This window comes from Suricata suricatta, chromosome 3 (genome assembly GCF_006229205.1).
Source record: "Suricata suricatta isolate VVHF042 chromosome 3, meerkat_22Aug2017_6uvM2_HiC, whole genome shotgun sequence".
In the NCBI taxonomy this organism is placed as follows: Eukaryota; Metazoa; Chordata; class Mammalia; order Carnivora; family Herpestidae; genus Suricata; species Suricata suricatta.
Window position 1 is genome coordinate 118042071 of NC_043702.1, and position 21116 is coordinate 118063186.

General features: G+C 37.8%; 1 protein-coding gene across 7 annotated transcripts in view; it reads left to right on the forward strand.

Moving 5' to 3' along the window:
* Positions 1-21116, forward strand: part of DCAF6 (DDB1 and CUL4 associated factor 6) — a 137681-nt gene that overhangs the window by 10655 nt on the left and 105910 nt on the right. For all 7 annotated transcript variants that reach the window (XM_029934971.1, XM_029934973.1, XM_029934972.1 and 4 more), the window contains exon 2: positions 9296-9357. In XM_029934971.1, coding sequence (XP_029790831.1) covers positions 9296-9357 — 62 coding nt within the window. The remainder of the gene's footprint in view (positions 1-9295; positions 9358-21116) is intronic.

Sequence of the window (21116 nt, forward strand, 5' to 3'; positions counted from 1 at the left end):
AAAAAAATTTAAAAAATTAAAGGGCGTCAGAGACAACAAATGAAAGTGGACAGTCTAAAAGTGTATGACCAGTTGAGGGGAGAGGTAGGGATGAGATATATTCTCCTATATAAAGAAGAAAGGAGAAAAAAAAGGGGAAAAGGAGAAAGGAAAATAAGGAGTGAAGATTTTTAAAAATTTAATTAAATAAAGTAATAATAAAAAATATGTACAGAAAAATGCGAAAAGAAAAAAAATGAAGAAAAAAAAGAAAAAATTATAAAAAAAAGCAAAAACAACAACAACAACAACTAAAAAAAAACAAAAACAAAAATGGCAGCTCCCCCTCTTTGATAGGCGTGGTTTGATGTGGTAGGTCTTGGAGGCTGCTCTCAGAGGCTCTGCCTTGGTGTCTGCAGAGATTAGATAGGCAGGCGTCATGCCAAGCTTTGCTGAACTACGAACTGTAGGCCACTCTAATGAGTCCGATCTCCTTTTGCCGTGGTTGAGCCAAGTTGTATTTTCAAGGCCCGCCTTGGTTCAAAGTTCCAGTCCATGCACTTTTTATGCTACCACAGATGAGATGTTTTTGTTTGGTTGCTGGCTTTTTAGGGGGAGGAATCAATTTGTCTTGGCTCAGGCCGGGATTTCGGTGGCCCCTGCCTGGGGTGAGATGCGCAGCAGGAGGTGGTGTGCCTGCGCACCGTTGCAGACCCAACCCCCGGCAGGGATCAGGTTAGCGTTTGGGGAGGAATGAGGGTGTAGCTGTTGCCAGAGGCGGCACCAGGAGCTGCTGGAAATGAGCTGGGCGCTCCTGTAGCCTGGGCGCGCACCCAGGTCTCCACCACCACCAACTCTCTGCAGGGATCGTGTAGAGGTGTGGGCTATTTTTTTTTTCTCCCCTGTTGGCACCCAGGATTCAGTGTTCACACGGCCAATGCTGGGGGCGAGATGCGCCGTGGAAATGAGGTGCGTGCTCCCACTCCCAAAACCGAGGTTGAAGTGAACCCCCCCACCCCACACCGCCACTGCAGTGGTGGCCGACTCCTTCCCAAGATGGCGCTGGGCTGGAAGCTGTTTCTTCTCTTGCGCCAACTGGGTTTGGGATTTAGGCTACCCAGCAGTTATCTATGGAGTGAGCTTCTCCAAACACAGTTAAGCGTTCTTTACCTCTTCCCCAGAGACAGCACTATGAGCGTGTTCAGTCTCTCTGTCTCTTCCCTTTGTCTCTCAGGCTCCGCGCACTTGCCCCGCATTGGGCTGGGGCTGCCACCTCCCCTGCCAGTCTCGGGCTGGCCCGTTTTCCAATCTCTCCAGTTCGCACTCACTCACTCAGGTATCCTTCAGGTTCTCTTCCTTCTGCAGTCCGTATTTTCTCCTTCTGCTCTTGCAGATGAGAGTAATGTCCTTGTCAGTTCGATCAATGGGGCAGACGAAGTTTACAGAGCTCCCTTCCTCTCCGCCATCTTGGCTCCTCCCCTCTCACTTTTCTTTTTTTAATGTTTTATTTATTTTTGATACAGAGAGAGACAGAACATGAGAGGGTGAGGGGCAGAGATAGAAGGAGACACAGCACTGGAAGCAGGCTCCAGGCTCTGAGCTAGCTGTCAGCACAGAGCCTGACGTGGGGCTGGAACCCACGAACGTGAGATCTGACCTGAGCCAAAACCGGAGGCTTAACCGATTGAGCCACCCAGGCGCCCCGCATATCTCACTTTTTAAAAAATGTTTATTTATTTTTGAGAGAGAGAGACACATACACAGCACAAGCGAGAGAGGGGCATAGAGAGAGGGAGACAACAGAATCTGAAGCAGTCTCCAGGCTGAGCTGTCAGCATATAACCTGATGCAGGGCTCAGACCTATGAACCATGAGATCATGACCTGAGCTGAAGTCGGTGCTTAACCATCTGAGCCACCCAGGCACCCCTGCATATCTCACTTTAAATTAAAAGCTATAAATGATTAAGCTTAGTAGAGAAGACATGTTGAAAACTGAGGTAGGCTGAAAGGTGGCCTTTTATACCGAAAAGTAGCCAAGTTGTGAATGCAAAAGAAAAGTTCTTGGAGGAAATTAAAAGTGCTATTCCATTGAACACATGATTGATAAGAAAGTGAAACAGACTTATTGCTAATATGGGGAAAGTTTTTGTGGTCTGGACAGAACATCAAACAGCCATAACATTCCCTTAAGCCAAATCCTAATTCAAAGCAAGGTGCTAATGCTCTTGGGGAGGGCTGAGGGAGGTGAGAAACCTGAAAAAGAAAAGTTTGAAGCTAGCAGAGTTTTGTTCATGAAGTTTAAGGAAAAGATGCCATTTCCATAACATACGAGTGCAAGGTGAAGCAGCAAGTGCTGATGTAGAAGCTGCAGCAAGTTCTACAGAAGTTCTAGCAAGATAATTAACGAATGTGGCTGTATAAATAACAGACTCTCAGTGTAGATGAAATAGCCTTCTACTGAAGAGTCTACTATAAGAAGATGCCATCCAGGACTTCCATATTTAAAGAGGAGAAGTCGATACCTGGCTTTACGGCTTCAAAGGACAGCCTGACTCTTTTGTTAGGGGCTAATACAACTGGTGACATTAGTTGAAGACAGTGCTCATTTACCATTTTGAAAATCGTAGGCCTCTATTGATTGTGTTAAATTCACTCTATCTGTGCTTTATCTACTTATCTGTGCTTTAGCCTGAATGTTTACAGCATGGTTATTGAATGTTTTAAGCCCATTGTTGCGACCTATTGCTCAGAAAAAAAGATAACCTTTCAAAATATTTCTGCTCATTGACATTGCACCTGGTCATCCAAGAGTTCTGATGGAGGTTTACATCAAGTTCAGTGTTTTCATGCCTGTTTACACAACATCCATTTTACAGCCCTTAGATCAAGGATTCATTTTGACTTTCATGTCTTACCATTTAAGAATTACATTTGGTAAGGTTTTGGCTGCCATAGTTGTGATTCCTCTGGTGGATCTGGGCAAAGTAAATTGAATATCTTCTGGAATAGATTCCCTACTTGAATGCCATTAAGAACATTATTGATTTACGGGAAGGGATCAAAATACCAACATTAACAGGAGTTTGGCAGAAGTTGATTCCAACCCTCATGGATGACTTGGAGGGGTTGAAGACTTCAGTGGAGGAAGTGACTGCAGATGTGGTGGAAATGGCAAGAGAGCTAGAATGAGAAGTGGAGCCCGAAGATGGGACTGAATTGCTGCAAGCTCAGGATTGAACAGATGAGGAGTTGCTTCTCCTGGATGAGCAAAGAAAGTGTTTCTTGAGATGGATTCTGCTGGTGAAGGTGCTGTGGAGATTGTTGAAATGACAACCGAGTATTTAGAATATGACATAAACTTAGTTGATAAAGCTATGGCAGAGTCTGAGAGGATTGGCTCCAGTTTTGTAAAATGATCTCTTGTGAGTAAAATGTTACATTGCATCATATGCTACAGAGAAATCGTTTGTTAAAGGAAGAGCCAATTGATGAGGCAAACTTCACAGTTGTCTTAGAAGAAGTTGCCACAGCCACCCGAATATTCAGCAACCACCAGCCTGGTTAGTCAGCAGCTCTCAACGTTGAGGCAAGACCCTCCATCAGCAAAGAGATTAGGATTTGCTGCAAGCATAGGTGATGGTTAGTTAGTATTTTTAGCAATAACATTTTTTTGAGTTAGATTAGGTATATACATTGTTTTTTGAGATATAATGCTTTGCACACTCAATAGACTACAGGATGATGTAAACATAACTTTTATCTGGACTGGGAAACCAAAAATTTCATTTTGACTCACTTTATTGTGATATTTGCCTTATTATGGTGGTCTGTAACTGAATCTGCAGTATCTCTGAGGTGTGACTATACTGTGTTTTCTTTTTTTCATTGTTGTTTTTTAATGTTAGTAAAAGCATTTAATAAAAAAAAGTTCTTTTGACTAGAGAGTGGAAACTGGTATTAAAATGAGGAAAAATATAAGGTGGAGTTTTTTCATATAGAATAACTTCTATGTACAATACCTTTAAATTTTGTTTTATTTATTTTTATTTTCTTTTTTAAAAATTAATTTTTAAATTTATATCCAAGTTAGCATACATTGCAACAATGATTTCGGGAGTAGATTCCTTAATGCTCCTTACCCAGTTAGCCCATCTTTCCCCCATGATAATGATGAGATTGGGCATCCTTGTTATATTATTCCTGATTTTAACTGGAAAGTGCAGTTTTTCACCACTAAATATACTAGAAGATGTAAGTTTCTTAAAAATATTTTTTTAATGCTTATTTATTTTTGAGAGCGAGAGAGATAGAGCTGGGAAGGAGCAGAGAGAGAGGACACAGAATCCGAAGCAGGCTCCAGCCTCTGAGTAGCTGTCAGCACAGAGCCCAACGTGGGGCTCAAACCCATGAACCTTGAGATCATGATCTGAGCCGAAGTCGGATGCTTAACAGACTGAGCCACCCAGGCACCCCTAGAAGATGCTTTTTATAGGCACTATCTATCAGATTGAGGAAGTTTCCTTCTGTTCCTAGTTTGCTGAGAGTTTATGAATGGGCTCATCAGAAGAGCAGAGTCCTTAAAAGATGCACACACATACATTCACACAAAGATGTGTTACTGGATTTGGTCTGAATATCACTGTGAGGACTCATCAACTGTCTTTGTAAAGTTCGTTTCTTAATGTCTGAGCCTGACCTCCTTTGGACAGACAGTTGGGAAAGGAAGATGGTTGTGGACAAATTTGAACCCATGAAGACACAGGATCTGTGTTAGTTCTCACTGTCTCCAAACTTATTGATGTTCTTTAGGGAGGGCTGGCACCTTTGGTCATGGACCAAAACACACGATGTCCTCAGTATATGAAGAAGCTAAAGGAGGGTCCATGGGAAGGTGAGACATTCGTAGGTGTAGTTGTTGCTTGTTCCAAGAAGGTGAGCCAGCAGATAGGTAACAACATGTATAAGCAGCATGAGCTTTGCTCCAGCCTTCTGAGTGAAGTCAGAACAGCTGTGATGATACTTCCATCTACCAGTCTTGTGCAGAAATGGCTGGTGATTCATCCTAAGAAGAAATCCACAGGGAAGGGGTTCTGGGAATGTAGTTGAGCATGCTTACTGTTGATTATTTATCAGATGGGAGGGGGTTTCTTGCCTTTCCCTGAAGGGTAGACAGTGTCTTGCTCTCCCTTTCCCTGAAGGATAGGTGGTATCTGCTTTTATCCCTTTCTCAGGACAGTTGCCTTCGCCCCATATGATGGTGAGGGTTTCCTGCCTGTCTCACGGGTAGTAGACATTTGCTGAGACCATTTTTAGCTCGGGTTTCTGCTGTGACTTACAGCTTTTATTTCCCTTGAGAGAATGACCTGAAATGTGAGTGGGGTTTCATGCCTGTGTCCTGCCAGACAGGGACTCTTTCTGGTCTCCTGTCCTGTTTCCAGTGTTTCTTGCAAGTTCCTGGTGGAAGCTAACAGAAAAGAGCTGGTGACTGAATGAGGACTCTGCCTGTGTCTAGGATCTCAGAGATTCAACCATCTTGTTAGCCCACAGTTGACCTTTAAGCATTCGTTTGCATTTCACAGAGTTCTCTTTCCACATTTTGATGGCAGCTGCCTCTTTGTCCTGTGCTCTGTCAAAGATGAAACCGTTCTGTGTTCTGTCTCACCTCAAAGGAATTTAGTCACCCTTTGATTTTCAGTTCTCCTGGTTATCTGGTAAGATGCCAGGGGAACCAAAGAAGAAGAATGTTTCAAGAAGGTGGCAGTCAGCTGTGACAGATAATGCTATGAGGTCATGAAAAATGTGTCTTAGAGGGGCCCACTGGATTTGCTGATGAACTCTGATTTCTAAGGACAAAACCATTGGAGAGGAGGAGGCAGCAGGGACTGTGCAGGGGAAAGAAGACCTGACAGTGAGCTAGGGAAGGCAGCATGCGGAGATGACGGAAGGTTTGGCATTAAAGACAAAGTAGTTCAAAGGCACAACAGAGTGAAGTAAAGTGGAAATTTTTGTTAAAGTGCTTTTCCATCTCTACTGTTCAGTATCTCCAGCCTTATTCTTTTCCTTAATCAGCTGAACTTACCTCAACTCCTAAATGAGGTCATTTTTAAAAAATCATTTTCTTTCTTTTCAGGCAATATTAATTTCGAACAGTCCCACCCATGTATAGGGAGAGACCTCATTTTAAGTATATAGCATATCAGGCAGATCCACAAGTTTTGAGCATGCTAAATAATTTACTCCTTATGATAAATGTGTTCCCATCAAATGTAAAACTTCTGCAAATGCAATGTAAACTAAGGCTCTGAGAAGTTAATATTTGCCCAACTTATGCATAGTATGTTCCAAGTTAGTTATTTAAATCTGGTCTAACACTTCTTATCTCAAGCGTCTCCTACTCTACTAAGGGAGATAGATATGTGAATAGGTAAGTTACAAAGCTATTTAGTAAGTTATATAACCATTCAAAATGAGCAATAGCTCTTAAAAAAAGAGCAGTAGCTGTATTTTTACTGTCATTTAAAGATGTTCACCCAACAGAAGATACATTATAGAACAGAGTGAATATTATGATACCGTTTGCTTATTCACTGATTCAGCAAATGAATATTAAATGCCCATTTTGTCCTCAGCACTGTTCTAGGCACTTAGAATACTTGGGTAAATAAAAGAGTGTTTCTCTTTTTATTGAGCTTATGATCTGTTAATATAGAATAGAATGTCAAAGCAGTGATGGAATTATGGGAGGCAGCATGGGTTGCAAAAAGACATGAGTAGGAAGCCATAGCAGTAGGTAAATTCATCCATAACAAGTGTGTAATTGTTGGGAGACAATTCTCCATGTCTCTGGCATTTCTGCACGTTTGTGAGCAGAGGCACTGGCTGCTTTGTTCTGGACTGTCTTTTCAATTATATATATATATATATATATGGAGAGCAGCTTTGGAGGTTATTGTATCTCTCTCTGGAGCAGAGGGCAGATTTATTTATTGTCCAGTATAATAAAGATAAGGTCACTCTCTGGGAAAAAGGTCAGGGAGGTTTGCTTGATATTAGATTTGGGTTTCTTCAGTTCAGGATTCCCCAGTTCTGATTCAAACCCCCAGCATGTTCAGTATTTACCTACACTGCTCCGTGTTGCCCTGTGGGAACTGGGGGACAAGGAGCCTATGTGAACCTGAAGCTTACATCAATTAAGTAGAAAAATCCTTTGCTTCGGACTTATGAGTCTTGTGTCTTCTGCCACCATTCATGAGATGGTGGCAGCTACTTGTTAGCTTGCAAGTTGTCTAGACTTCATAGTTCTTGATGACAGGTATGAGTTTATTTTTATTTTAATTTGAGGAGGCTCAGGTTTTTAACCTTACAGTTCTTATTTTAGGGCATCTTTCAGCTCCTATTTTTTGGTCATGCATTTAATTGCTAAAAGGGTAGAGGAAGCTTATATTAGTTGGTTCTGGAAGCACATTTAATGAAATATGTGAACAATACAGTGATTTTGATCTCCAAAGTCACATATAGAAATTATTCAAGAGCTATTTAACTGTCATGTCTTAGTGCTTGTTTTTATATGCAGGTTTCATGTGTAAGAGTTCTTAGAAGAACTCACCTTGTCTTCTGTTCTCTCCTGTCCTGCCACCATTTTCTTTAGACAGAGATGGCTAGAGCTGTGTTTTCAAACCTAGATTTTTAAAAATTGCAAGAAAAAATTTTTGGTTCTTCCTCCTTTTTTCTTCTCCTTTTTTCTTCTTCCTTCTCTTTCTTTCTTTCCTCCCCACCCATTGTATTTTAATTAATTTTAATTGCTGTCATATTGTTAATATGATCTTAGCCCTTAATTATAACTCAGTAGGATTGCCAAACCTGCTGTTGGCCAAAGAGGGGAAATTTTTTGTAATGTTATGTTTACTACAGTTAGCATCTTTTTAAAACTGAAAACAGATTTGAAAAGTTAATTATATAAAGTACAGCCAATTCATGAAAATACTGAATTTCTGTAGGTTGTTTTATTCCAGTGTTTAGAACCATAGAACATTCCCCCCAAGTAAAAAAAGAAAAAAATTCTTTAACCCACATGTTCATCCTTTACCTAGCCATCGTACCAATTATAAACCAGCCCAAAGAAAGAAAATAGTTCGATCTCAAGAAGATCTTGGTACTTACATTGAATGGCAAGAAAATTTAGTAGAGAAATCTGTCCCTGGTGACAGTGTACAGAAAGCACAGTCAAATTTAATTTTATTTGAGATCTCATCAGCCTGATTACTTAGCTAATTATCATTCTTTGTCATATATTCAGCTTCTTTTCATTACAGCTCCTGAATAAACATGAAGCTTTTTGGTTTTTCTTTGATAAAGATGATTCATTTTTTAAAGGGAAACATTTCTCTTTTTCAAAGGGATTTGTTCTGTTTTGCAGTATTATAATTGTTCTGCTATTGATGGACATTTGGGCTGATATTATTTTATATTTTTTGCTGCTACATTTCATCATTGTAAAATGAACTTTAAAATATTTTAAAATTTTTGAAAATTGAGATGTGTTTAAAAATAGGTAGTATCTAACAAAACACTGTTTGCCAACCTATTTAAGGTTCAAAATCCTATCCCTCACCTCTAGTCCTTATCCCCTTTCTCTGCTTTATTTTTCCATATGACACTTTCATCAGGTGACGTGTTGTATATTATTGTCTTTCAATAAACTCATTAGAGTGCAGGAATTTTTTTCTCTTTTATCTCACCACTGTGATCCTAGCTCCTAGAATACCACCTGGAATGGAATGAGTACTCAATGTATTGGTTGAATGAAGGGAATATGTGAATGATTATTATGGTCCAGCCACTGTGCTAAAGCCTTTCTATCTTTGAACCGCTTCATCCTTGCAATAACTACATCAGGTAGGTAGTAATGAGGAAATGAGGGCTAAGGAGGAGATTAATTTCCCCACTATCACTCAGCTTATAAATGGGAGTCGAAGTTAGAGCTGCTGCACGCTGGATCCTGGGCTCTTAACTTCTTTGTTATACGTTTTTCAACAAAAATGACTTATAACAGGGGTGCCTGGGTGGCTCAGTCGGTTGAGCATCCGACTTCAGCTCAGGTCATGGTCTCATGGTTCGTGGGTTTGAGCCCCGCATCGGGCTCTGTGCTGACAGCTCAGAGCCTGGAGCATGCTTCAGATTCTGTGTTTCCCTTTCTCTCTGCCCCTCCCCTGCTCATGCCCCCCCCCCCGTTTTCTCTCTCTCTCTCTAACTAGACACTAAAAAAAATTATTTTAAATTACTTAGGACTTACTTAGTTCTTTCTTTTTAAATAGGAAGAAGAGAATTTATCCAAAGACTGAAACTTGAAGCAACACTGAATGTGCATGATGGCTGTGTAAGTAATAACTAATTGTCTTAATACCAGTGCTCAATATTTGATGAAGTGCCCATCCTCTTTGAAGAGATTATGGCTAACTGTAATAAAATGGGAGAATAAAGTCTGCCATTAAAACATAAAGAAATATATTTTGAATTTAGAAAAGGATGTGGGAGATTTTTAAAAGTACAGACGAGATTTCTGATATTATCAGAAGGCTTCCATCTCTCACTCTATGGTACTGCTTTTGTGAAGGCCACTAATGATTAACAGGTGTTACTTCTCAGGAAATTTAGACATTAATTGAACACATTTTTTTAAAACAACATTTTATTTATTTTTGAGAGACAGACAGAGTATGAGTAGGGAAGAGGCAGAGAGAGAAGGAGACACAGAATCTGAAACAGGCTCCAGGCTCTGAGCTGTCAGCACAGAGCTTGATGTGGGGCTTGAACCCACAAACTGTGAGGTCATGACCTGAGCTGAAGTAGGCTGCTTAACCGACTGAGCCACCCAGGCACCCCAGTTGAATACATATTCTTTTTCAAAATGTTTTTTATCTTGGTTTCTGCCAACACCACACTCGTGGCTCTCTTTGTGTCTCCTTGACTCACTGCATCTTCTCTGTCCTCGTAGCTGACTCCTCCGCATCTTGACCTTCAGTCGTTGGAGGCACTGGGACTTCTCCCACCTCTTTCTCTTCACTTTTCTGAGACATGCTATCCAGTCCCATGGCTAAAAAAACACCACTTCCCTCTCTCTGTTTCTTCCCAGAAATCCAGATTCACGTATCCAGCTCTTCTTAACATTCCTAGTTGCATGTCTAATAGGCATGCCAGATGTAACAGGGCCAAAACAGAAACCTTTTCCTTCTAATTTCTGTTCTGAAAATTTCAGACAATGCTTTTCATAAACTTATCAGGTGGATTTAGCAGTTATCACAATTGGGACATATTTGAGGCGCCTTGGTTGCTCAGTTGGTTAAGCATCTGACTTTGGCTCTGGTCATTATCCTACAGTTCTTGGGTTTGAGCCCTGTGTCCGGCTCTGTGCTGACAGCTTGGAGCCTGGAGCTTACTTTGGATTCTGTATATCCCTTCTCTCTGCTCCTCCCTTGCTCACCCTCTCTTTGTGTCTCTTTCAAAAATAAACATTAAAAAAAATTTTTTTTTTAAGATTGGGACATATTTTCCATTTCATTTTTCTCTTTTTTCTCCTTGATGAAGTGTTTTAAAGCAAATCCCAGATATTACATCATTTTATTCCTGTATGTAGCCAAACAGCAATGGACATTTTCATATGTAACCAAAATGCTGTTATGTAATTTAACAAGATTGACAGTATATTTTTGGTATCATCTGATATACAGTACATAATCAAATTTCCTTATTACTTAGAATGTCTTTTTATAGTTGTTTGTTCCAAAGAGGATCCAGGCAAAGTCCATTTTTTGATTGCCATGCCTCTTTTTTTCTAGTTTTTATTTAAATTCTAGTTAGTTTCATATAGTGTAATATTAGTAGAATTTAGTGATTCATTACTTACATATAACACCCAGTGCTCATTATAAGGGCCGTGCCTCTGAAATCACTATAAAACTAGAGCAGGTGTTCCCTTCTTTGTTCCTGCCGTTGACTTGTTATAGAATGTAAGTCAGATTTCCTTTAGACTGTCATACATTCTAGATACTGGTTTGGTTTCTTGTGTCATTTAGCTTGTTTTTATATTCTTTGTATTTCCTGGCCACAATTATGGAATTATAATTATGTTGTAAATATACTTCAGGTATATGTTATTTATTTTAAAACTAATAACCATTTTTGGAGGAAGCGGGTCAAAATAATATATGTGCATGATTCAGAATGGATCATAACAAAAAGTAACAGATGTGTCTCACTTTCCCTTATTCCTTTCTTATTCTCCAAAAACAAACTCTTTAAATTGCTTTTCATTTCAGATCTTCTGATGACTTATTTTTTGTCTCTGTTTAATATTCTTATATTGATCTTTTTTGAATTGGTAACTTCACACATTGTCTATTGAGTTCCTGCTATGATAGAGGAGAATTTATTTATACAACTCTCACTTTCTAAGATGTAGGCTTCTTGGAATTTTTATATTACTGTTCTTAGTCTCTACACTAAACAACATGCACAAACATCCTTTTGTTTTTCTGTCATTTATAGACAATATCTCTTGAATTTCCATTCTGTGAAATAGAGGTATTTAAGTCTTTCATCCTTCCCTCCATGTTTTTTGTTATTTTTATTTTTAAGTAATCTCTACGCCCAGCATGGGACTTGAACTCACAACCTTGAGATCAAGAGTTGCATGGTCTATGGACTGAGCCAGCCAGGCACCTTTTTCTAACCCCCTTTTTATCTCTGTTTCACACCTCTGTCAGCTTGTATGCTTTTATATTGTCAGTATTGGTTACATGTACCCTTTATTCCATAGTCCTGGTTATCTTTTATTATTTGTCTATGTATTCTAAAAGTCAAAATGGGGTAAACCGTGCTAATGTCTTATATGTATATGTACTTTTCTTAGTTTTTGTTAAATCCTTCAACATAAGGAGAGAGTAGAAATAAAATCTATAAAGAAAATTATGTGATATATCATCTGTTCATAATACTCAACTGCTGAAAACTCTCCAGTGGATTTCCAGCGTACTTCTAGTTAACCCCGAGGCCTTGTTGCTTTCCAGGCCTTAGAATTTGGCGCTTGCGGCTTTCTCCAGTTTCATCCCTTACTATGGTCTCTGTTAGGCATGTTTGTTCCAGTTACACTCATCACTTTGCTGTTCCTCAAATACACCAAGTACGCCTCTGCCTTGTATATTTTATGCCTTCTACTCAGAACTCTCTTACTCCATATAACTATAAAGATCACCTCCTTATTTCATTTAGCCCTAAGTATTACCTGTCAGAGAAGCTTTCCTTGACCACCATCCTGATCAGTATCATACTTTCTTCTGTTTTCTTTTCCTTCACAGTGCATTTCACTGTCTGACACTATAATTATACAAGCACATTTGTTTGTTCATAGTTTATATACCTGCCCTCCCCTCCCCCAACCCCAGGACACTGGACCAAAGAAAATCTTTGGGGATTTATTTACGTCATCTAGTGTCAGGAGGAGTGTCTAGCACATACATGGCACTTATGATTGAACAGGCAAAGTGTGTATTCCATGTTAGATTTTATGTCCTTCATCAAGGATCTAAGATCAAATCTTTCTCCATATGTGAGGGAGAATTCTCTAGTATTCATTTCAAATGGATTCTTCCATTTGATACTTCCAATGATACTCTCAAGTTTTTACAAGCTATGGATTCAGATATTACTGTGTATATTCTCAAAATAATTTTTTAATGATGAAAGGAAAGGAAACTTACAAGTTTAAACATTTTTTTTCTGGGCACCTGGGTGGTGCAGTCAGTGAAGCATCTGACTTTGGCTCAGGTTATGATCTCGCAGTCTGTGAGTTGAGGCCCTGGTCAGACTCTGTGCTGACAGCTCGGCCTGGAGCCTACTTAGGCATCTGTGTCTCCTCTTTCTGCTCCTCCCCTGCTTGCGCTGTCTCTCAAAAATGAATAAATGTTAAAAAGAAAAACCCACACATTTTTTTTCCTGTCCTCACACTATTTTTAAAGCACTTTTTATTTTATTTTATTTTATTTTTTAATTTATAAGTTAGCATATAGTGCAACCGTGATTTCAGAGGTAGATTCCTTAACGCCCCTCACCCAGTTAGCGCCCCCCAGCAACTCCTTGTTTGTTCTCTATATTTAAGTTAAGAGTCTCTTATGTTTTGTCCCTCTTGCTGTTTTTATGTCGTTTTTGCTTTCCTTCCCTTATGTTCATCTGTTTTGTATCTTAAATTCCTCATATGAGTGAAGTCATATGATATTTGTCTTTCTCTAATTTTGTTTAGCATAATACCCTCTAGTTCCATTCTCGTACTTGCAAATGGCAAGATTTCATTCTTTTGATTGCTGAATAATACTCCAGTGTGTGTGTGTGTGCACGTGCGTGCGTGTGCATACACACACACACACACACGCGCACACACCACACATCTTCTCTACCCATTCATCCATCGATGGACATTTGGGCTCTTTCCATACTTTGGCTGTTGTCAATAGCACTGCTATAAACTTTGGGTTACATGTGCCCCTTCAAAACAGCACAACTCTATCCCTTGGATAAATACCTAGTAGTGTAATTGCTTGGTCATAGGATAGTTCTATTTTTAAGTTTTTGAGGGAACCCCCATACTGTTTTCCAGAGTGGCTGCACCAGTTTGCATTCCCACCAGCAGTGCAAAAGAGATCCTCTTTCTCTCCATCCTCTCCAACAACTGTTGTTGCCTGAGTTGTTAATGTTAGCCGTTCTGACAGTTGTGAGGTGGTATCTCATTGTGGTTTTGATTTGTATTTTCCCAATGATGAGTAATGTTGAATTTTTTTTTTGTATGTCTGTTAGTCAGCTGGATTTTATTTTTGTAGAAGTGTCTATTCATGTCTTTTGCCCATTTCTTTACTGGATTACTTGTTTTTTGGATGTTGAGTTTCATAAATTCTTTATAGATTTTGGATACTGACCAACCCTTTATCTGATATGTCATTTGCAAGTATCCTCTCCCATTCTATCAGTTGCCTTTTAGTTTTGCTGATTGTTTCCTTTGCTGTGCAGAAGCTTTTGATTTTGATGAGGTCCTGCTAGTTCATTTTTGCTTTTGTTTCCCTTGTCTCTGGAGACATGTTGAGTAAGAAGTTGCTGTAGCTGAGGTCAGAGAGGTTGTGACCTGCTTTCTCCTCTAGGATTTTGGTGGCTTCCTGTCTTACATTTAGGTATTTTATCCATTTTGATTTTATTTTTGTGTATGTTGTTGGAAAGTGATCCAGGTTCATTTTTCTGCATGTCACTATCCAGTTTTCCAGCACCATTTGTTGAAGAGACTGTCTTTATTCCATTGGATATTCTTTCCTGTTTTGTCAAAGATTAGTTGGCCATACATCTGGGGTCCATTTTTGGGTTCTCTATTCTGTTCCATTGATCTGAGTGTCTGTTTTTGTGCCAGATGTTGTTATTGTTTTTATATTGCATTTAATTTTTAGAATAGATAACACTTTCTCAGGGAGTAAAGATAAATTATTTTAAAAAGTACGTAGGGGCGCTGGGTGGCTCAGTTGGTAAAGCGTCCGGCTTCAGCTCAGGTCATGATCTCATGGTTTGTTGGTTTAAGCCCCATGTCGGGCTCTATGCTGACAGCTAGCTCAGAGCCTGAAACCTGGTTCGGAGTCTGTGTCTCCCTCTCTCTCTGACCCTCCTCTGCTCACACCATCTCTCTCTGTCTCTCAAAAATAAATAAAAAACATAAAATAATTTTTTAAAGTATGTAAAAAGTGGCTCCCACTCTTGTTTCTCTCTACCCCATTCCTTTCTGTTCCCTAATACGTATAATTACTTATTTTAGTTTTTTGGATATCTTTGTACTTTTTCCTATCTTGAGATATAGTTTACTCATAGCATTGTGTACATTTAAGGTGTACAATACAATGATTTGATACAAATATGTATTGTGAAGCAATTACCATAGTAAGGTTCATTGACATCCATCACCTAATGTAATTACTGTTTTGTTGTTTGGTGGTTGTGGTAAGAACATTTAAGATTTACTCTCCTAGTATCTTTTGAGTATACAACGTAGTATTGTTACCTATAACCACCAGCCATGCTATACATTAGATACCCGAACTTACTCATTTTGCATGTTAGCTGGATAGTAAGTACATAGATCCCCATTAGATCTGTACGTTAGATCCCCAGAACATATTCATCTTCTGACTGGAAAGTTTGTAGTTCTTCAACAACAGCTCATTACCCAGCAGCCAACAACCACCAACCAGGCTGTTCTCCCTTTTTTTCCATCGGGTGTTTTTAGATTCCACATACAAGTGATATCTAACAGTATTTATCATTCTCTGCCTGGCCTTCGGGGTTCATCTATGTTGTTGCAAATGACAAGATTTTTTTCTTTTATATGTCTGAATAATATTCCATCTCCTATATATATACCACATTTTCTTCATCCATTTGTTCATAGACACTTAGATTCCTTTCATGTCTTGGCTAGTGTGAAACATGATGTAGTGAACATGGCAGGTATTTCTTCAATATAATGATTTCATTTCTTATAGTTATATACCCCAAATAGGACTGCTGGATCCATAAGATTGTTTTATAATTAAGTTTTTTGAGAAACCTCTGTACTGTTTTTCAATTTACAGCCCTACCAGTAGGGCACAGGAGTTCCTTTTTCTCACATCCTTAGCAGCACTTGATATTTCCTGTCTGGTCTGTGTTGATAATAGCCATTCGAGTACGCATGAGGTAATCTTCCTCTATGGTTTTGATTTGCATTTCCCTCATGGTTCGTTATGTTGAGTGTTGAGTACCCTTTCATGTATTTTTTTGGCCATTTGTATATCTCTGGAAAATGTCTATTTAGGTTCTTTGCCCATTTAAAAATCAGATTTGGGGTTTTTTTTGTTACTAATTATATGAGCTCCTTATATATTTTGGATATTAATCCCTTTTCAAATTATGGTTTGCATATATTTTCTCCAGTTCTCTAGGTTTCTTCTTTGTGTTGTTGGTTTCTGTTGCTGTGTAGAAGCTTCTGAATTTGAGTCAGTCGCACTTGTTGATTTTTGCTTTTGTTGATTGCGGTTTTGGTGTCACATCCAAAAAACTCACTGCCCAGAACAAGGTCAAGGAGTTTTTCACTATGTTTTCTTCAGGTCTTATGTTTGTAAATCTTCTATCCATTTCAAGTTAATTTTGTTTTGTTTTGTATGTGAGCATCCAGTTTTCCCAAAACCATTTATTGAAAAGACTGTCATTTCCCCGTTGAGAATTCTTGGCTTCTTTGTTGTAAATTAATTGACCATATATATATGTATATATATGTATGGGTTTTTTGGGTTCTCTAGTCTGTTACGTTGGTCTGTGTGTCCGTTTCTATGCCAATACCATACTTCTATATCTTGATCACTGTAACTTTGTAATATAGTTTAAGTCAGGAAGTGTGATGCCTCCAGCTTTGTTTTTCTCTGTGGTTCCATACACATTTTAGGTTTGTTTTTTTCTCTTTCTATGAAAAATGCCATTGGAATTTTAATATAGATTGCCATGAGTGTATAGATGGCTTCAGGTAGTATGGACATTTTAATAAAATTAAGCCTTTCAGTATATAAACTCAGTGTATCTTTCTATTTGTGTCTCCTTCATTGTCTTTCATCAGTATTGTGTAGATCTCCATGTACAGATGTTTCACTTCTTTGGTTAAATTTATTCCTAAGTATTTTATTGTTTTAGATGTTGTTGTAACTTAGCATTAGATAGTTGATTGTTAGTATGTAGACATGCAAGTGATATTTGTTTGTTGATTCTATATCTTGAAACTACTAAATTCATTTATTAGTGCTAACAGTCTGTTGGTGGAATCTTTAGGGTTTTCTAGGTCTAAGATCATGTCATCTGCAAACAGAGACCATTTATTCTTTTTCTTGCCTAATTGTTCTGGCCATGACTCCAGTACTATGTTATATAAAAGTGATGAGAGTGGTCACCCTTGTCCTGTTCCTGATCTCAGGAAAAACTTTCAGCCGTTCAACATTGAGTATGATGTCAACTGTGGGCTTGTCATAAACAGCCTTTATTTTGGTGAGATAATGTTCCTTCTATACTTAATTTGTTGAGAATTTTTATCATGAAAGATGTTTAATTTTTTCAGGTGTTTTTTCTATATCTATTGAGGTGCTCATATTATTTTTATCATTCATTATATGGATGTATATCACATACTGATTTGTGTATACTGAACCATCCTTGTGGCTCAGTGGTACAGCCCACTTAGTCATGCTGTATGATCCTTCTAATGTTCTCATTTAAAATTTGATTTGCTAGTATTTTGTTGAGAATATTTATGTCTACATTCATCAGGAATATTGGCCTGTAGTTTTCTTTTCTTGTAATACGTTATCTGGCTTTGGTATTATAGGGTAATTATTGCGTCAAGAAATGAGTTCGGGCATATACCCTCCTCTTCAGTTTTTTTGAAGAGTTTGAGAAGGTTTGGTGTGTATTCTTCTTTAAATGTTTGGTAATTACCTAAAGCCCTTGAAGCCATTGGTCTTGGGCTTTTCTCTGTCTCTCTGTCTCTGTCTCTCTCTCTCTCCCTCTGTCTCTCTAATGTTTATTATGGAGAGGGAGAGGGAGAGAGAGAGGTGGGGGAGTAACAGTTTCAAGCAGGTGCCCTACTGTCAGTGTAGAGCCTGATATGGGCCTTGAAATCTTGAACCATGAGATAATGATCTGAGCCAAAATCAAGAGTTCAACTGACTGAGCCACCCACGCATTCCTTTTTTTTGTTTTGTTTTTTTTAAAGGTTTTTGATTACTGATTCAGTCTCCTTGTTAGTGGCCAATTCAAAATTTTTATATTTTCATCATTCAATTTCTGTAGGTTATACTGGAAAGTAGCTTGTCTAGTTTGTTGGTGTGTAAGGGACTGTGTTCTCTTATAGTCCTTTGTATTTCTGTGGTATCATTTATAATGTATTCTCTTTCTTTTATAATTTCATTTATTTGGATCTTCTCTCTTTTTTCCTTGGTAAGGCTAGCTAAAAGTTTATCATTTTTTTTCTTTTCAAAAAACCAAGTATTAGTTTCATTGATCTTTTTTATTGTTTCCATATTCTTTATTTCATTTCTTTCTGCTCTGATCTTTGTGGCCTCCTTTCTTCTGCTAACTTTAGGTTTAGTTTGCTTTCCTTTTTCTGTTTCCCTAATGTGTTAAGTTCTGTTGCTTTTTTGTGATACTTCTTTTTTCTTAATGTAGGCATTTATTATGAGAAGATTCCTACTTAGAACTGCTTTTGCTGCATGCCATGTATTTTATTTCCATTTTTGCTTATTTCAGGATTAAAAAAAATTTTTTTTGACTTATTAGTTGTCCAAGAGTGTATTATTTATTTTTTGTATGTTGGTGAAATTTCCAGTTTTCCTTCTGTTAATTTCTAGTTTTGACCATTATGGTCAGAAAGGTGCTTGGTATGATTTAAATCTTTTAAAATTTGCTAATACTTGTTTTGTGATTCATTCTGATTTATCCCGGAAAATGTTCTTTGTGCACTTCAGAGGAATGTTCTGCTGCTGTTTGACGAGCTATTCTCTGTATGTCTAAATCTTGATCTAAAGTGTAGTTCAGTGTTTTCTTATTGATTTTCTGTCTGTATGATTTATCTATTGTTGAAAATGGGGTATTAAAGTCTATTTTTTGGTCTGTTTCTCCCTTTAGGTCTGATATAGTAATTTTAAAAAATGTTGAGACATTCTAGTAGAAATATACTGATATCATGTTGTTTTAATTCTCTGTCCTAATTTTGCATATTTGTCTGTATCTCACAAACTTCCTAAACTTAGTTATTAGTCCCAGTACTTATATTGTCTCTTTAATTTTCTGAAGACTCGGTACAGAATTCTCATTATTTATTTACTTTTAAACATTTGGCAGAATTCACCAGTAAAGCCATCTGAGCCTTGAGTTTTCTTTGTGGAAAATTCTATCTATAATCCCTTAATAAAAATAGACTATATTTTGAGTGATTTTTGTTTAGTATATGTGTTTCAAGGATTTTGTCAATTTCATATATGTTGCATTAATGGCATAAAGTTGACCATAATATTCCCTTAATGTTTAGGTATTTGTAGAATATGTAGTTAGTGATGAATGTCACCTTTTTCATTCCTCATATTGATAATGTGTTACCTGTCACCCTTTTTTTTCCTTGATTAGTTTGATAACATGTTCGTAAATTTTATTTGTGTTGTCAAAGAATCAGCTTCTAGTGTTTTTGTGTGTGTATGTTTTATTTTGTTTTGTTTCTCTTTTCTGTGGTTTCATTGATTCCTGCTCTGATATTCATTATTTGCAGTCTTCTGACTTTCGATTTTTTAAATAGAATCTGAGGTCACTGATAGGATACTTTTATCTTTTCTGATGTAGGTATTTTAGTGTTGCAAGTTTACTTTTAAGTACAGAGTTAGCTGCAACCCATAAAATGAGATATGTTGTGCTTTCATTTTCATTCATTTCAAAATACCTTCTAATTTATTAGGGAATTTCTTTTTTGAACATCTGTTATTTTGTAGTTTCCAAATATTTCTTTGCGTTAATGATTTTCATTTAGTTCCATTTGGGTCAGAAAACATATTCTGTATTAGTTGAAATCTTTTAAAAATATTGATTTGTTTATGGACCATAAATATTTTCTATATTGGTAAATAGTTTTTTGTGTACTTAAGAAGAAGATGTAGGGGCACCTGGGTGGTTCAGTTAGTTGAGTGTCCAACTCTTGATTTCAGCTCAGGTCATGATCTCTCCGGGTCATGGGATTGAGGCCCACATCAGGCTGCATGCTGAGCATGGAGCCCGCTCAGAATTCTCTTTCTCTTTCCCTCCGCCCCTCTCCCCTGCTTGCTTGCACGCTCTCTCTTTGTCTCTGCCTCTCTCTCTCTAAAAAAAGGGGGGATGTGTATTCTGCTGTTTTTTAGTTGTTTCCAATGTGATAGTAAATTTGGTTGATGTTACTCATCTTGACTGAAGGTGGAATCTAGTTTTTTAAATTTAGATACAGTTCAGATACTATACAATTCACCCATTTTAAGTTTGCAGTTCAGTGTTTTCCTTAGTATGTTCATAAAGTTGTACAGTCCACCACTATCTAATTCCAGTGTATTTACACCATCTGAAAAAGAACGTGCATAGCAGTTATCATTCACTCCCATAGCCCCTCCACCTAGCTGTTGGCAATTACTAATCTACTGTCTGTCTCTAGAGATATGCCTGGCCTAGACTTTCAAAATAAATGGAATCATACAATATGTGACCTTTCAGGCTGGCTTCCTTACTATGCATAATGTCTTCGGATTGTATCCATGCTGCAGGGTGTGTCAGTGCTTCATGTTGTTGCTGTTTCCTTGTATGAATATTTTATTATGAGCGAATGGATAGTGACATTTTGTTTATCCATTTGTTCATAGACAGTATTGCTTCCCTATTGGCTCCTGGGAGTAATGCAGCTATGGAGTTTTGTGTACACATTTTTGTTTGGTCCATGTTTTCAGTTCTCTTGGATGTATCCCTTATGGAATTGCTGGGTCATAGGGTAACTGTGTTTCAGTTTTTGAGGAACTGCCAACCTGTTTAAATAGCAGTTTTACATTCCTAGGCAAGGATTCCAGTTTCTTGACAGTCTAGCTAACTATTATTCTTTTCTGTCATTTTAAAAAGTTTTTAGTATAGCCATCCTTCTGGGCAGGAAGTGGCAATTGATTGTGGTTTTAATTTTCATAAAGATTGATACCTGTGTTTCCTTCTAAGTTTTATAGTTTGGGCTCTTACATTTCGATTTTTTAAAAATCATTTTCAGTTAATTTCTGTATATGGTATTCCTTTTCTTGTGTATATCCAAGAAAATACTATTTATTGAAAAAATATTCTTTCTCCATTGAATGGTCATGGATCCCTTGTCAAAAATTACTTGGCCATAAGTGTATGGGTTTATTTCTGGATTCTTAATTCTATTCCATTGATTTAAGTTTGTGATCATGACAGTACCACACAGCCTTGATTACTGTAGCTTTAAGTTCTTTTATTTATTTATTTTTCTATGTGGCCTGGTTTTATGTTTCTGGGTACAAAATG